Genomic DNA, 14,716 nt, shown 5'->3' on the forward strand with positions numbered 1-14,716 from the left:
TATGCATGCAGAGATGAATAATTTAAAATAAATTCAAAAAGAAGAAAAAAACTGACATTTTGAATAGCAGCTTTAAAAGATTCAAAATCTGAATAATTAGAAACTTCCACACTATATCTAATATTCATATCAATATTATTGACATAATATTAATATAAATATAAATATTTTATAATTGTAAATTTTTAAATTATATAAACATAATTGAGACTATTATTTTGTAAAATTATACTTTAAAATTGTAAATTGAATAACATCTTTACATATATACTGGTATCATTATCAATACACTCATCTAAAAAATCAAATTGTACTTTCTAATATATCAACTTAATGTAATAACCAAGATAGCTTTTAAACATGAAGCTCTAAAATAATCTGGATGGAAATTTAACTTCTCATTGTATAGATGGTTTGGAGAAGGGTGAGTACTAAAAGTATTACGGCTGCCACTAAAGAGATAACATACCATGGCCTTGAACAATGCTCTTTCCTGAAATCGCTAATCCACACTGTCAGTTGGCTGTTATAATGTTCGTTAACATTTCTCAAAATATTCTCGAAATCACCTTTGTAAGTGATTCCGACGCACAAATCATTGAATATTCGAGCTACTTCCTCCTCAGTCCCCAGATAATTCTTCACAATATTTGCTCTGCGAAATAGCCCAACGTCCTCCTTGGAGTCGATTAAGTTATCCATTATATACATGTTGCGCGAAATTACTCGCTTAATTGCAGAGTTTTCCTTCCTTTGACACTCTTCAAAAGCCACAAGGTTTCTCAAAAATATTTCTGTGTCATCGTCGACAATGATTTGAGGAAGATAAAGTGTTCCGCGTCGGAAACAATTGCGTTTAAAATCGAATTTTCCTTCAGTGCTTAGCTTCAATTTAATTCCAGCTCTTTGCAACTTTTCTGCTGAAGGTATCATGCTTCCATCTACTCTAGAAGAACGACGAAGGCAGCCAAATGTAGGAGCCCCTCTAAAACAAGCAACGCCATTTGGAGTGGCAATGCAAGTAGAAACACCGCATTGAACATTGCAAGAACAACTTTTTGGGGGAATATCAGATTCGCAACCAGAAGCCGAATTTGATAACAAATTTTCAATCACCCTCCGCGACAAATCCAATAGATGGCTTACACCTCCATTAATAAGTTTCGCAATTACGTTTTCATTTTCGTTGACACCATTACATACCGTTTTTTCATGTCTATTTTCTTCGAGTGAAAATGGGTAGCCTTGAAAAAACCCACCGATGAGACTGTCTAACCGTTTGGCTAAAAAGGCTGGCACGGCTCCAGGGTCTCTAATCTCCAAGTCTACGATCATTTGAAGAATGAAGAAAGGAATCTGATTTTCTAGCTTCAAAATGTCCAATACAATTTCTCGTCTTTTAATGTTATCACTTCTCTGGGAGCAGAAAACAAGGCTAGAATTGGGTAATTCCATTCGAAGGAATTCGAGAATAAAGCATCCATCCATCACCATCATCCAGGCCAGCGTCTCTCTATCCCATTCAGTGGCCCAGTCTTCATAGCAAGATCTGATCTTCATCTCTAACTCTTCAACCTTCATAACTAACTGTTCTACGGTCATACGAGGTATCCTTTCTAAGGTTCTATCTACTGCTTGAAGCTTATATTCGTCCATTACGGTCAGCTGCTGGTGTTTTCTGTGATGATAAGGTCCAAGAAGCGCAACCACAGGATCATAAGATTCGTGTTTGGTATTCTTTATACATGGAGGCACCCGATATATAGACACACCATCAGATGTTTTTCGGTCTAAGTACTTTTTGGATACATGCATGCTTTTAACTTGATCAATCCAAGATTCGGCTTCGCTGTTCACATCCAAAAGGCATTCCCTCTCTCCATCTTGGACTGTACATCTTATTTTACCATGAATGTCTATCTTAACAGTCTCTGTGTTGTTTTCGTCTGCCATTTAATAATTTGATCAACTTTACCTACACACCAGAAAAAAATAGTTTAAGAAATATGCAAAGGCACAGTGAACAAATAACAAGCATGTAATACCTAAAAGGACGATTAGTCTTTGGGTTCAAGATGGACAAGTGAAATTGCAATTTCGTCCTTCATTGCAAATGTTTTCACCCAAATTCTTATGTAACCAATTTTGGTGCCTTCAAACATTAGTTAGGACTCATCTCTATTGATCATTCAACTGGAAAAGTTTCGTCCTTAATTGCAAATGTTTTCACCCAACTTCTTATGTAACCAATTTTGGTGCCTTCAAACATTAGTTAGGACTCATCTCTATTAATCATGTGGAAATTGGAGATATGGATGATCAATTGAATGGATGATAGTTTTTTAAGGACTCGTGTAACTCCATTTTGCATTTTTGTGATATTAATTTTTTTTAATTATCTTTTATTTTCTACATATTCAAATTTGCATGTCTATACTCCATAATTAAAGTCAATTTAGTTATATCTTGTTTGTTAATTTTATAAATAAATAGCCAATTCGATTATTGTAGAAAAACAATCTTCTTTTTTTATTAATATTTTCAGAGCAGTTTTTCAATTGATGATAAAATTTTAATTTATATTTTTCGACATCCTCACACTCCCACGGATCCCCCTCTCCAACACAAATGACTATGAGACTACCACAATGCACCCACCCATAGTGTATTATATTAAACATTAGACTTATAAAATACACTATAGATGGGTGCACTCTGATAGCCCACACTGCCCTCTCCAATACCCTCTACTTTTTTGAGGAAAACCAGTCATCGACATGTTAGATCCGTTCTAAATATAGATATACCCTCTACTTTTTTCAGGAAAACCAGCCATCTACATATTAGATCCGTTCTAAATATAGATATACCCTCTACTTTTTTCAGAAAAACCAGCCATCCACATATTAGATCCGTTCCAAATATAGATATACCCTCAACTTTTTTCATATACCCTCAACTTTTTTCAGGAAAACCAGGCATCCACATATTAGATCTGTTCTAAATATAGATAGGCTCGTGTATTAAAAAGGTTAAGTATTATGGGGTTTACAGTGTGGGTGGGAGACCCCTTTACGGTCCGCCATTTTCACACAGAACTGGCTATACAGTCATACATCATAAAAATACAAGAGACATATCTTGATGCGCTTCTTTATACATGTACTTCTGACGATTTATATGATTGTATAGCCTGAAAGATGTAGCAGCGTTTATGCAGTCATATGAAACACACCTCGCACGCTAATAATATGGTATAGATGCATCTTATTTATTAACGTATGAGGTGCATTTCATATGAGAGGCTTCCCCCTCCGGATCAATCATTTCAATCTAGAGTGAGTTGCAGAATGCTTCCTCCAGGGCACTCAACTCACTTAACTACTAGTTTAAGCACAATTACAGTTCCCGCTCGCAAACAGATTGGGAAGGAAAAGTCCCCTTATTCCCTAGCAAAAGACCTCCTCTACTGCTTAAGATACGGCGCAAAACATGAATGTGGTTAGGTTCCGCAAATGCAGCTCAAAATATTACGGCAGAGTAATAGAGGATTTTGCGATCAATAGCCATACTGGTCGTTACTCCATAACATATAGGTGTTTCATTATCACCGAAGATGTATTAAATAAGTATAAGACGATAAAAATAGCATTGTATTTTTTTAATTTTTTTTTAGAAGTATGTAGTAAATATTGTGTAGGAATGTTTTTGATCTACAGTTATGGTGAGATTACAATTGGGGTTTCTTACCCAACGCATATGACTATAAGGGCTTACTTTAATGGTCACAACAATAATATTATCATTTAATCAATATATTATAGATTTAGAGGTTTCTCTTATCATAAATAGTATAAATTTGTTATCGGTTCAGGTTAGTATCACAGGATAAATTTGTTGTTTGTTTTGGTTAGTATCACATGATAAATTTGTTGTTTGTTTTGGTCGTAAGTTGCATGAATAGTGAACACAAACAATGATATATTGTAACTTATGTGCTCTACCCTAATGAGTATAAGTTTTTAATATTTGGTCATCTAAATTTGTACTTTAAAAAAAAAAAATCGAGCATTTGAAACTAGCAGTGAAAATAGGGGAAAGGACCTAATAGTTGAACGCGTTCCAATTCTTGTGATAGAAGTTGTTGATTTAATACCCCATACTTGTTGATTTAATGTCCAACTTTTGTACAACATTGCAGTACCAATAACTGAATGAAATATACCATTTGTTGTGAAAAGTAACCAATCATGTGATGTCACATCAATTGCACAAGTATTGAGGCTCTTTTGCACACCTATCAATCTCACTTTTTTTTTTGGTTGTTTTGGACACCTTGGCAAAAAACATGCTGATGTGGCATCATATTTGATGATGTGGCCCTGAAACCTTAGTTATAAGCAGAAGACTTGCCAAGTAAGTTGCTATAAAAAATTCGTAGTGATTTGAAATTTCCACTTAAGATTTTGAGAAGTGCGAAGTTAGGGTGCACATATATTGAATCCTCTCCCCTAAATCAAACTCATGACGAACTCATCAAAAGATAAAAAGAAAGGGAGACAAGAAAAACAGCTTCGGAAACTCCTCATTAAATTCCTACCTTTACGATGTAGGCACTTATGTCAGAAGTAAATTGATCAAATAAGAAGCATTTTTTAGATCATGGCATGGCATTCTACATCTTTTATTGAGAAGAGAGGTTGTGGTGTACCTGGTTATAAAGACAGATAAAACAATTGAACTCCGATTTGAAGCTTAGAGATACCTACCAGAACATGTGAACCATAGCTTTGCTTTCCAATATTTGGCCAGATAATTATAGAGAAAAATTGACAGAATCATGTACTCCACTTTGTGGATGCCAGTTAATTACATAGGAGATTTGACAGAATCATAAATTCATTTTGCAGATATACACAAAAGATGTAAGAAAGCTGCAGTGAAAAGTGAGGGCAATGGCTACGCAGCGGACAAAATGGCCCCCCCATGCCATGCCTTCTCCATGGGTGGCCCCCATGCCATGACGCCAATCACCGTCTAACTAACCGGTCCAATCAAACCGTACATTGTCGAACCGTTCTTGGTTGGTGTGTAGTTATCGTAGATTGGAGATTGTAATCACTATTTTCGTGCCAAGCGTTCAGTGAGTAAATAATAGTAAATAATAGTTTAATTTTAAAATACATTAGGTAAATAATAGTTTAATTTTAAAATTATATATTTATTTTTTTAATAATAAGTCATATGTTTAATTTTTAATGTTAATTTGTACGTTTTTATTTTAATAGTTATTATGAACTAAAATATCCATAATATATTGTGATTTTAAGATATATATTATTTTAAAATTTTAATAATGTTATTATTTTATTTTTAAAAATTACATATTAAAAACATTAAAAGTAAGAAGTTCCTAATAAGTATAATTATTTTTGAATTTATATATATAAATGTAGGAAGATTGAACTTTAGAAACGTCATTCTTGAGAGAAAATTACACAAGTAAAAATTGCACATAAGTGAAAATTTAATTCAAACTATAACTTTTTGCTCAAATTTACAACATTCTTATGCCATGATGCCTTCCCTTCTATATGCACTCCATATAAGAAAAAACAAGCACATCGAAATATGTGCTCCTTTGGTGCGTACACATCGAAATGATTGAAGAGCTGACATTTTATTAATGCCACTCCCACGTGTTATGTATGTTTTACACACAACCCACGCCAATTCACAGTATTTAGAGCCCTGGAGCTCAAATAATCAGACCGTGTCCTTATTAAATTGTCAGGTGTAGATTCATTCCAAAGGGTTTGGAGAGTATGCGCGCCGTTGTCTGAATTTGAACATTAGGTACGTTGCCAGGTAATTGGACGGACTGTCATCTAACTGTTTAGTGGTCATTAAATTGACAATTGACATGAGGTGAGCGGATTGCCCGATATCATCCCTAGATCGACCAAATTCTGAGCCGCTTAAATTTAATAAGATGGCGACATACACTAACTCTGAGTAAACTATTCAGTGGTCAGTAAAATCATTTGACGGGTGACCATAGACTGACTCCATCCGTGCATTGCTCCCCCGTCCCTTCGTAGAAAAATATTGTTTTTTATCAAATCGCACAGAAAAAGAAATTTGATGTAGGATAAAAGAGTGCATAATTGAATTTATAGAGATAAGATAAATTCTGTAATATGTAATTTAAATTTAAATGAAAAAAACAGTCTAATCAGGATGCACTCTGCTCCCTGCATAGACAATGACATTTGACATTTGGCAGAGCTCAAAAGATTACTTTATCACCTTCTGATAAGGCTGACAACATTTGTAAGTAGGTATGTACGTTTGAGAGGGAGACAACCATGTCCTGTCCTAAGCGTCTGAAATAACGCCAATACAAAAAGAAAACCCTAGCAAGCAGCCAAGTAAAATGTAAATGTAGATCTTTGATCTCGTGGAGAAAGCAAAGAGACAGATACCAAATGCAAAACCTGGTAGCTCTCTCTCTCTGTGTATTGCGTTAGAGAGTGGTGGTTGGTTCAAGTCCTTAGGTATAAGGTATGCACATTTGGGAGGCAGACAACCATGTCCTGTCCTAAGAGTCTGAAATAATGCCAGTAATCCCAGTACAAAAATAAAAAATCCTAGCAAGCAGCCAAAGTAAAATGTAAATGCAGATCTTTAATCTCATGGAGGAAGCAATGAGACATGTACCAAATACAAAACCTGGTAGCGCTCTCTCTCTCTGTATTGCGTTAGAGAGTGGTAGCTAGTTAAGTCCTTAGGTATAAGGTATTTTAGATCAGAAGTTCACTAAATTAATTAAAAGGTGTTTTGGAAGTAGGTATTTAAAGGTAGAAGCATCTATGCAGTCATCAGAACAGTAGGTGTCCTGTGGTTGCATAGACAATTTGTTTTAAAGCTACAAGTTCAACCCTTGGAGAGGTAGGTAATGCACCTTATATTTGTAGCACAGCTAGGTATCTTTTACGAGGTAGTCCTATATACTTTAAGACTCAAAAAAAAATGAATTCAGTATTGTATACTATAAAAGGATCTAGTTCTATTTGTATTTGCAAAGATCTAAAAATAGATAAAAAAACAAAGAGTTAAGATTTTTGTGTCTCTCCCCAGATGGTGGTTATTAAAAAATCTTTTACTTGATAGAACTCTGACTGACATCTCATTATGACATCATGTCTTTTCAATCTGTTTGCATCATGCATACATAAAATGATGGATGTAGCTGGATCGGGCACAAGTTGCAGTGACTGTGGCTGTCGAGAGTCAGTGGAGTTCTATGGAGTTCTTCTTTGTGAAAAAGTTCTTACTTTCTTTTGAGTTGAGGATTTTCTGCATATATCTATGTTGTCTCTCGGGGTAAATTTGTAATTGTCGTTGTAGTAATTTGCAAATTCAGACTATAAAAGAGTTGTAAGTTTGAAACTATTTTCTCCTGAACTATAAGAACACCGATACCTTGCCTTGTGGATGTTTATTTGTATCTTCTATTGTTATTTCTTTTTCTTCAATACTTCTTTGCAAGCATCTAACTTGTTCTGCAATATTTGATTTTTCACTTCCACCACAGAACCCAGAACCACGCAATGAGTCAAACCTTAATGTGCGCTCTTTTGAGCCAGGCAATGAGTGAAACACCAGAATACTAAAGATTGGCGTCCACGGGATGGGTGGCCCGCCCATCCCCACACAAGTAATTGCATCCTGAGAAAGATTCTCTGCGTAACATGCTTCCCACCCACCACTCCTTCCCACCTACCACTCTGTTAGAATAGTAGGGGCGGAGGCCTCCCACCCAAGAATTATAGTCTCTCACCCTTAGGGTCAATCGTTTCAATCTACAATGAGTTGTAGAATGCTTGCTACAGGGCATTCAACTCACTTTACTACTAGTTTAAGCACAAATACAGTTCCCACTGGCAAACCGATTGGGAAAGAGAAGTTGCATTATTCCTCAGCAAAAGACCCCCTCTACTGCTTAACGTACGGCTCAAAATATGTCTGGTTACGTTTCGCAGCGATCTATTAAGCTCAGCTCAGAATATTACGGCAGAGTTATAGAGGATTTTATGATCAATAGCCATGCTGGTCATTACTCCATAACAGATAGATGTTTCATTACTACAAGAGATGCGTTAATTAAGTATAAAACAATAAGAAAATAAATATAGCATTGTTTTGCTCTATATTTCTGGTTTGAGTTCTAGAGGTTTCCGTTGCCATAAGTATCATAAATTTGTTATCTGTTCAGGTTAATATCACACCATAAATTTGTTGTATGTTCCGGTTGGAAGCTACATAGACAGTGGACACAAACAATGTTATACTCTAACTTCTGTGCTCTACCCTAAAAGTTTTTAACATTTGGTCATATAAATTTGTACTTTAAAAAAGACTTCAAGAATCTGAAAGTAGCAGTAAAAATAAATCAAGCTCTTGACGAACTCATAAAGGGAGAAAAAGAAAGAGGGAAAACAAAAATAGATTCCAAAACTCAAGAAATTTTCTTTTGCGAGATCTAGGAACATGTATTAGAACTAAAGCCACAAGAAATGAAGGAGTGAAGACACAACATTAATTGATCAAGAAACATTTTTCTGAGTATGGTATGACATTTTACATCTTTTATTGAGAAGAGAGGTGGCGGCGTACCTGGTTAAGACAGATAAAACAATGGAACTCCAATTTGAAGCTTTGACACTCGTCTCTGCAATTTTCCTTCCAACAAAAAACACTGCGCATATGCGTGCCATAACATGTGAACCATTGTTGTGCTTTCCAATACTTAACCAGTCAATTGCAGAGAAATTTGATGGAATTACGTACTCTACTTTGTGGATGCCAGTTAATTACAGTTAATGCATCTACTTTGTGGATATCAATTAATTATTTTGTAGATGTACCGTCTGAGTTGGTTTAGTGGTGGAGAATTTGTGCTCTTGATATAGAGGTCACAAGTCTACAGAGCTGATATTTTATTGATGTCAATCCTGCGCGTTTTGTATGTTTTACACACAACCCACTCCAATTCAGCAACGGCTATTCTTCATGCAAAACAACGCTTGATAAAAAATACAAATTCGCATAACACAATTGTTTTTCAATGGATTTTTTCGTTGTAAAACAACATTGAAAAGGTAGATGAGGAGAATAGAACCAGTAGAAATTGCGTAAAAAACCATTGTGATTTGCAGACTTTGTGTTTTTGATCAAATGTTGTTTGTATGGAGAATAGACGTCTCCCTCCAATTCACAATATTTAGACCCTTGATTTCTCAGGGAAGAGCACAAATAATCAAAAAATGTAAGGTGTAGATTCATTCCAAAGATCTTGGAGAGTATGTGCACCGTTCCAAACAATGGATTGTCATCTAAACTGTTTAGTGGTCATTGAATTAACAATTGTCAAGTGAGCATGTTGTTTAATATTGTCCCTAGATCGACCATCACAATATACAAAGCAAATTGTGAGTCGTTTAGATGGCGAGATATACAAACTCCGAGTACTCATTAAAATCAATTGTTATTTATCAAATTGACCATTAATTGACTCCATCCATCCACTATTCCTACGTCCATAGCAAAATAGTTTTTAATTAAATTGCCTAGGAAAATAAATTTAATGTTAGGATAAAAGAGTGCATGATTGAATTTATAAAAATTGAATAAATTAAATGTAATATGTATTTTAAATTTTGGATAGCGTAAAAAGTGTTGAGGTGGTGATAAATGGACCCTACAGTATTTTTTGTGCATCAAAATAAAAAAAATGACTTGTCAAAGGTCAACAATAGCGACCTTCTTCTAAGGCACTACAAATTCAAATGCAGACAATCATTTCTAAGCAAATAAGTACATTTGGGAGGCAAACAACCATGTGTTATCCTAAACCTCTAAAATGCCACTAGCTATTCTCCACACAAAATGGCATGACCATGGCATCATAACATATCATGACATGGCATGGCTCCATGGGGAAGGGACATGCTGACAAGATGACACATTTTTCACGACAAAACATGGAGGGCTCGCCAACGATGTGAGGTGGGGGTTCACCAACAACAAGAGGTGAGAAGAGGATGCCAAAGGCTCGTGAAAATTAAAATAGGATCAGGCAAAGTCATTTCCCAATGCGGATGAGAATGAAATATCTAAATAGAAAATATATTTGGAATGTCAAGATTGAGGTCACTATTTGGGGAGCCAACAAAATCGCTTGATGAAAAATGCAATGCCCTGTTGCATGTTGGCCTAATGTTGGAATGGTGGGGGAAACTATATACAGTTGTGGGTTGTGGGGGGTGCCATAGGTTTTTGCAGAGTCTTGGTGATCTTAAATTGTAGAGAGTTTTGAATATCTTTTGCAAAGTCCTCTTTCCTCTCAGATTTAGCAATTTTTTTTGTTTCGTTTAGTTGTGTGAGATTTTGCCAAGATCAAGAGCTCAATGAAATGTACAAAATAGAGACATAATATGGGACAAGAATAAACTGTATTCTCATCAATAGAAAATGATCAATAATCAAAATTCAATAGTTACATACAATGTAGATGAGCTTGCTTATATAGGCAAGGCTAGGGATATGTGAGCACACAAACATGACATGTGGCTCAATAAGAAACAAGGGTAGGTAGGAAATAGGTGTGGGTAGGTAGGAGAAATAATATAATAGTCCACATGAGGTGGATCACCCACTGAATGTGGAGTGTAACAACAAGAGTGGAGTGTAACAACAAGATCTACACCATAAAAGGTGGAATTTCTCCTACACACACTATCCCAATGTGGCACAAACACCCAAGTGTCTCATACCCAAACTACTATGAAATGAATTTCCTAAGTAAACTTAAGTAAGGTGTAATAATATCCAAGATGAATAATTATTTACACCAACACCCCCCCTTAAGTGCAACTTAGGGGATTGCACTTAAGTCTACAATGCAACTAAGCAATGCAAGATGGGTCCCGGCTACGAGGCCATGTTAGGTACCCATGTACAAATGCAAATGCATGCAAACCAATGCAATGAAATCTCTCACAAAGTGGAGAAAGAGAGAAAAACCCAATGGGAAAAAACCCTCCCCCAAAAGAGAGATGAAAAACATACAAGAGAACTCTCATAGAAGAATGTGAGGAACAAAACCCCATGTGAGGAAAAAGTCCCCCCCATATGAGAGAAGAAGAGAAGCTAGGAAGCCCCCCCTCAATGTGGAATCTGCACCAATGATAGAAGCTCGATGTATGAAGAAACTGCTCCACGAACGACGAACAACATTCCTCCCCTTAGGAAGAAACAAAACCAAAGGTGTATCCATGAAGTCTCCCCAATCATGAAGGGAAGATGTATGAAGAAAACTCATGATGAAAGGAATCTCTGAAAACTGCTCAAGTGTCCCCATGTCGATGCTGAAAGATACCCCCTCCAAAGGTGGTAAATTGTGCCATACTGCTGAAAAAGGCACTCCAAGATCTAGTGGAGATGGATGTAGAACATGTCCCAAAGACTCACATATCTCCTCAAAAAATAAAGAGACCTCCTCCAACTGCTGTACATAAGTATCCACAATCATGTTAACCTCGAAAGAATGATCATGTAGAGAATGAACAAGAGGGTCAGAGTGTTCCCTCGCAACAATTGAAGAAGGATCACCTTCATCAAAGAGAAGATGAATGTCATCAATGATGTCTCCCAAATCTGAAATATAGGATTCCATAAATAAACCTGCAATGTCTGTCAAGTAATCATCCCATGAATCTGAAGCTGGAAGACAATGAATATCCTACTGCACTGAATCACATGAAGGCAAAACTGTCACACTATCCACATCATCAGGTGCAATAGGTGATGTGATATCAATATGAGGAGATGAAATACAAGGCTCAAGAATGGGGTCACATGTGAGAATCCCCATGTTCAAGTGTCCAAAGTTCTCCTCAAAATCTGAACCATCACAATAAGTGTGATCATCATGTGTAGAATCATCAAATGTGAAATCATCATCATCAACAAAATTTGAAAAGGAGTATAGCCGAGATGCATGATCAACCACCCCAGTCACAATGATAGCTCTAGTCTCCATGTCTCTAATGAAAATTGAGTCAGGTGTGAACTCCACAACTCTCTTAGTTGCGCCATGTGTGATTTGATAGATAGAAAGGAGATTGTTTGTCAAGTGGGGTACACACAACACATCATTGAAGGAGTTATCCCCAATGTCAATAGATCCTTTCCCAATCACATCCATGTATGTATGATTGCCCATCAAAATCTATGGCATGGTGCAAGGCTCAAATGTAGAGAACATAGACTGCGAAGATGCCATATGATGAGAAGCCCCTGAATCTAGAAGCCATCTCTTTTAATCATGACTGATAGTAGCACATAGAGCTTTTCCTTTTCTTGTTCCAAAAGAGTGAGTCTTCCCACTTGTAGAAGCCATGAATGCTTGCCCTTTTCCTTTTGAATGTGAGGAAGTGGAAGTTGATGAATCATCCTTCTTGTAGACTTTAGACAAATCAATGTTATGGTTTTTGATGATATGTGTGAGCTCATCAATCTTCTTAGAATGGCAACGATGCTCCTCATGACCAATTTTTTTACAATAAGCACAAGTAGGTCTCTCCCTCTTTGGTGAATTATCTCTCTTGGAAGAGGATGAATCTCCTTGTTGTGGAGAAGATGGTGCTTTTTCTTTAGGCTTTGATTGCCATTTCTTCTTGTTTGAGTTGTCCTTTCCTTGATTTCTTTTGTTCCCTTGATTTGCCACTAATGCTTGAGACTTAGAAGTCTTAAGAATGCCCATGCTTATCAACTTAGTTTGTTCCATCATCAACATTTCATTGAAAGCATCAAATGTAGGCATTGTGTAGCTCAAGAACCCATTGTCATCCTATGGGTTTGGAAACTAGAAACAAATGTTGCATATTCTTGTGGAAGCTTGCCTATCAAGTTGAATATCAATTGAGTATCCTTCTTATCAATGCCACAATCTTTGAGTTGTGCCCTCAACTCATTTGCCTTAGTGACATAATCTTGTATAGTATCAAAGTTCTTGGGATCTAACATGGTGAGATCACTATCAATTTGATATCCCCTAATCTCATCAACTTGACCATACAAGTCTTGAAACTTTTGCCAAGCATCCTTGATTAGAGTACATTTCTCAATATGAAAAATGAGATCCTTTGATACATACTTTCTTAAGGTACCAATTGCCATGATATTTTTAGTAAGCCAATCTAAGTGACCAACTGGATCAACCTTAGGATCAGCTGGAGCAACAATAGTGCCATCAATGTAATGAGTGAGTCCTTTTTCCATAAGTTTACTCCATGCATCAATTTTCCAAGTAACATAATTATGTGGAGTTAAGAGAGGAAACTTAGAAGAACCCATAGAAGCAAAAAGGAAGGAACACAAGAGCACAAAAGCACAAGAGACACCCCCCCAAATTCACTCAATCAAAGTACCCCCCCCAAAGTGATGATTTTGGCACTTTATACTTAGTGCGATTACAATGAGCCACTTGCAAAACAAGGCAAAGTGGACTTATGATGCAAATTTTACAACTTCTCAAATGAGATACAAGAGACTTCAATCAATAGTGCAATGAATCTAATTGAGATTCAAGCAAATATACAAGTACCAAGAGAGCCAAAAATGGCCAAAATCTGAAAGTACAATTTCTACTTACAATGGCATCAATTTGATAGCATCATGTGAAAGTAGAAAAAAAAATACGCACTTTCAAAAAAAAAATGACACCTGAAAAGGAGGTCATATGACCCCAAACGAAGCCTCTGAAGTTGCAAAAACTGGGATTACTTAGGTACAGTCACCAAAAACTGCATTTTCTAAAAAATCAGTGCATCAAAATCAAAAAATTTCTTCACCACTGTGGAGAGCACGAAATTCTAGCCCACTTCAAAAAAAATTGCACCCAAAAAGGAGTAAAAATGAGCAAGTTATGGCCATTTGAAGTTGAACTGCAAAATAAAAAATGCAAATGAGAGGGGCCTGCCAAATTTTTTAAAAATGCTGACGTGGCGTTGACGTCAGCAAGTCAATGGGTTAAATTTGACAGTCGTATGACCGTCACAAAACGCCCCTGTTGACGTGGCAAATGACTATACAAGCGACTGTACAGTCCGTACCATACGAATTTGCTGACTGGGTACTGTACGGTGGTGTACGGAAAGCTGACTATGTAAACCACATGGCATCTGCGTGGTGGCCGTACGGATGATGTGGCGGATGATTGAGCGTACAAAAGGTACGATTTAGCCCACGGGCCAGTGGCCGCTTGCCACATGGTGGGCGGGTCCTCCGGTCTGGTGGTCGCCGGCGGAGTGGGAGAGACCGGCGAGCCCGGGAGCTATCGGAGGTGGTAGAGACCGATGTGGAGAAGGCAGCGGCAGCAGCAGGTGGAAGCGGCCGGAGAGGGGAAGCGGTCCGGACGGCGGCGACGGGGCTTCGGCGGCGACACAGACGGTGCGGTGAGCGTGGAAACTGGCAGCATTTGCAGAGACCGAGGACGGGAGGAGCCGGCGCAGTTTTGTCTTAGACATCTACAAAACATTTTCATCCAATTTTGATTTTTGATTGCATCAATGCATTTGAGCCTACTTGGGAGGGGCTATCACCCTCTCGCTTCTTTATTTTTTTTCACCTTTTTCACTCCCTACCATTA

General features: G+C 37.0%; 1 protein-coding gene across 1 annotated transcript; it reads right to left on the bottom strand.

The window, feature by feature from the left end:
* Positions 1 to 367: 367 nt before the first annotated feature.
* LOC131067160 (putative UPF0481 protein At3g02645) lies at positions 368 to 8,760 on the bottom strand. The gene is made up of 2 exons (XM_058002106.2): positions 8,680 to 8,760; positions 368 to 1,975 (listed from the first exon to the last, which is right to left on the bottom strand). The coding sequence occupies exon 2, from the start codon at positions 1,951 to 1,953 to the stop codon at positions 391 to 393; it is 1,563 nt and encodes a 520-aa protein (XP_057858089.2). The 5' UTR covers positions 1,954 to 1,975; positions 8,680 to 8,760; the 3' UTR covers positions 368 to 390.
* Positions 8,761 to 14,716: the final 5,956 nt, after the last annotated feature.

This window comes from Cryptomeria japonica, chromosome 10 (genome assembly GCF_030272615.1).
Source record: "Cryptomeria japonica chromosome 10, Sugi_1.0, whole genome shotgun sequence".
Classification (NCBI taxonomy): domain Eukaryota; kingdom Viridiplantae; phylum Streptophyta; class Pinopsida; order Cupressales; family Cupressaceae; genus Cryptomeria; species Cryptomeria japonica.

Bases quoted from the DNA above. Each gene is read 5' to 3' on its own strand.
- LOC131067160 (XM_058002106.2), bottom strand. From the start codon at position 1,953: ATGGCAGACGAAAACAACACAGAGACTGTTAAGATAGACATTCATGGT.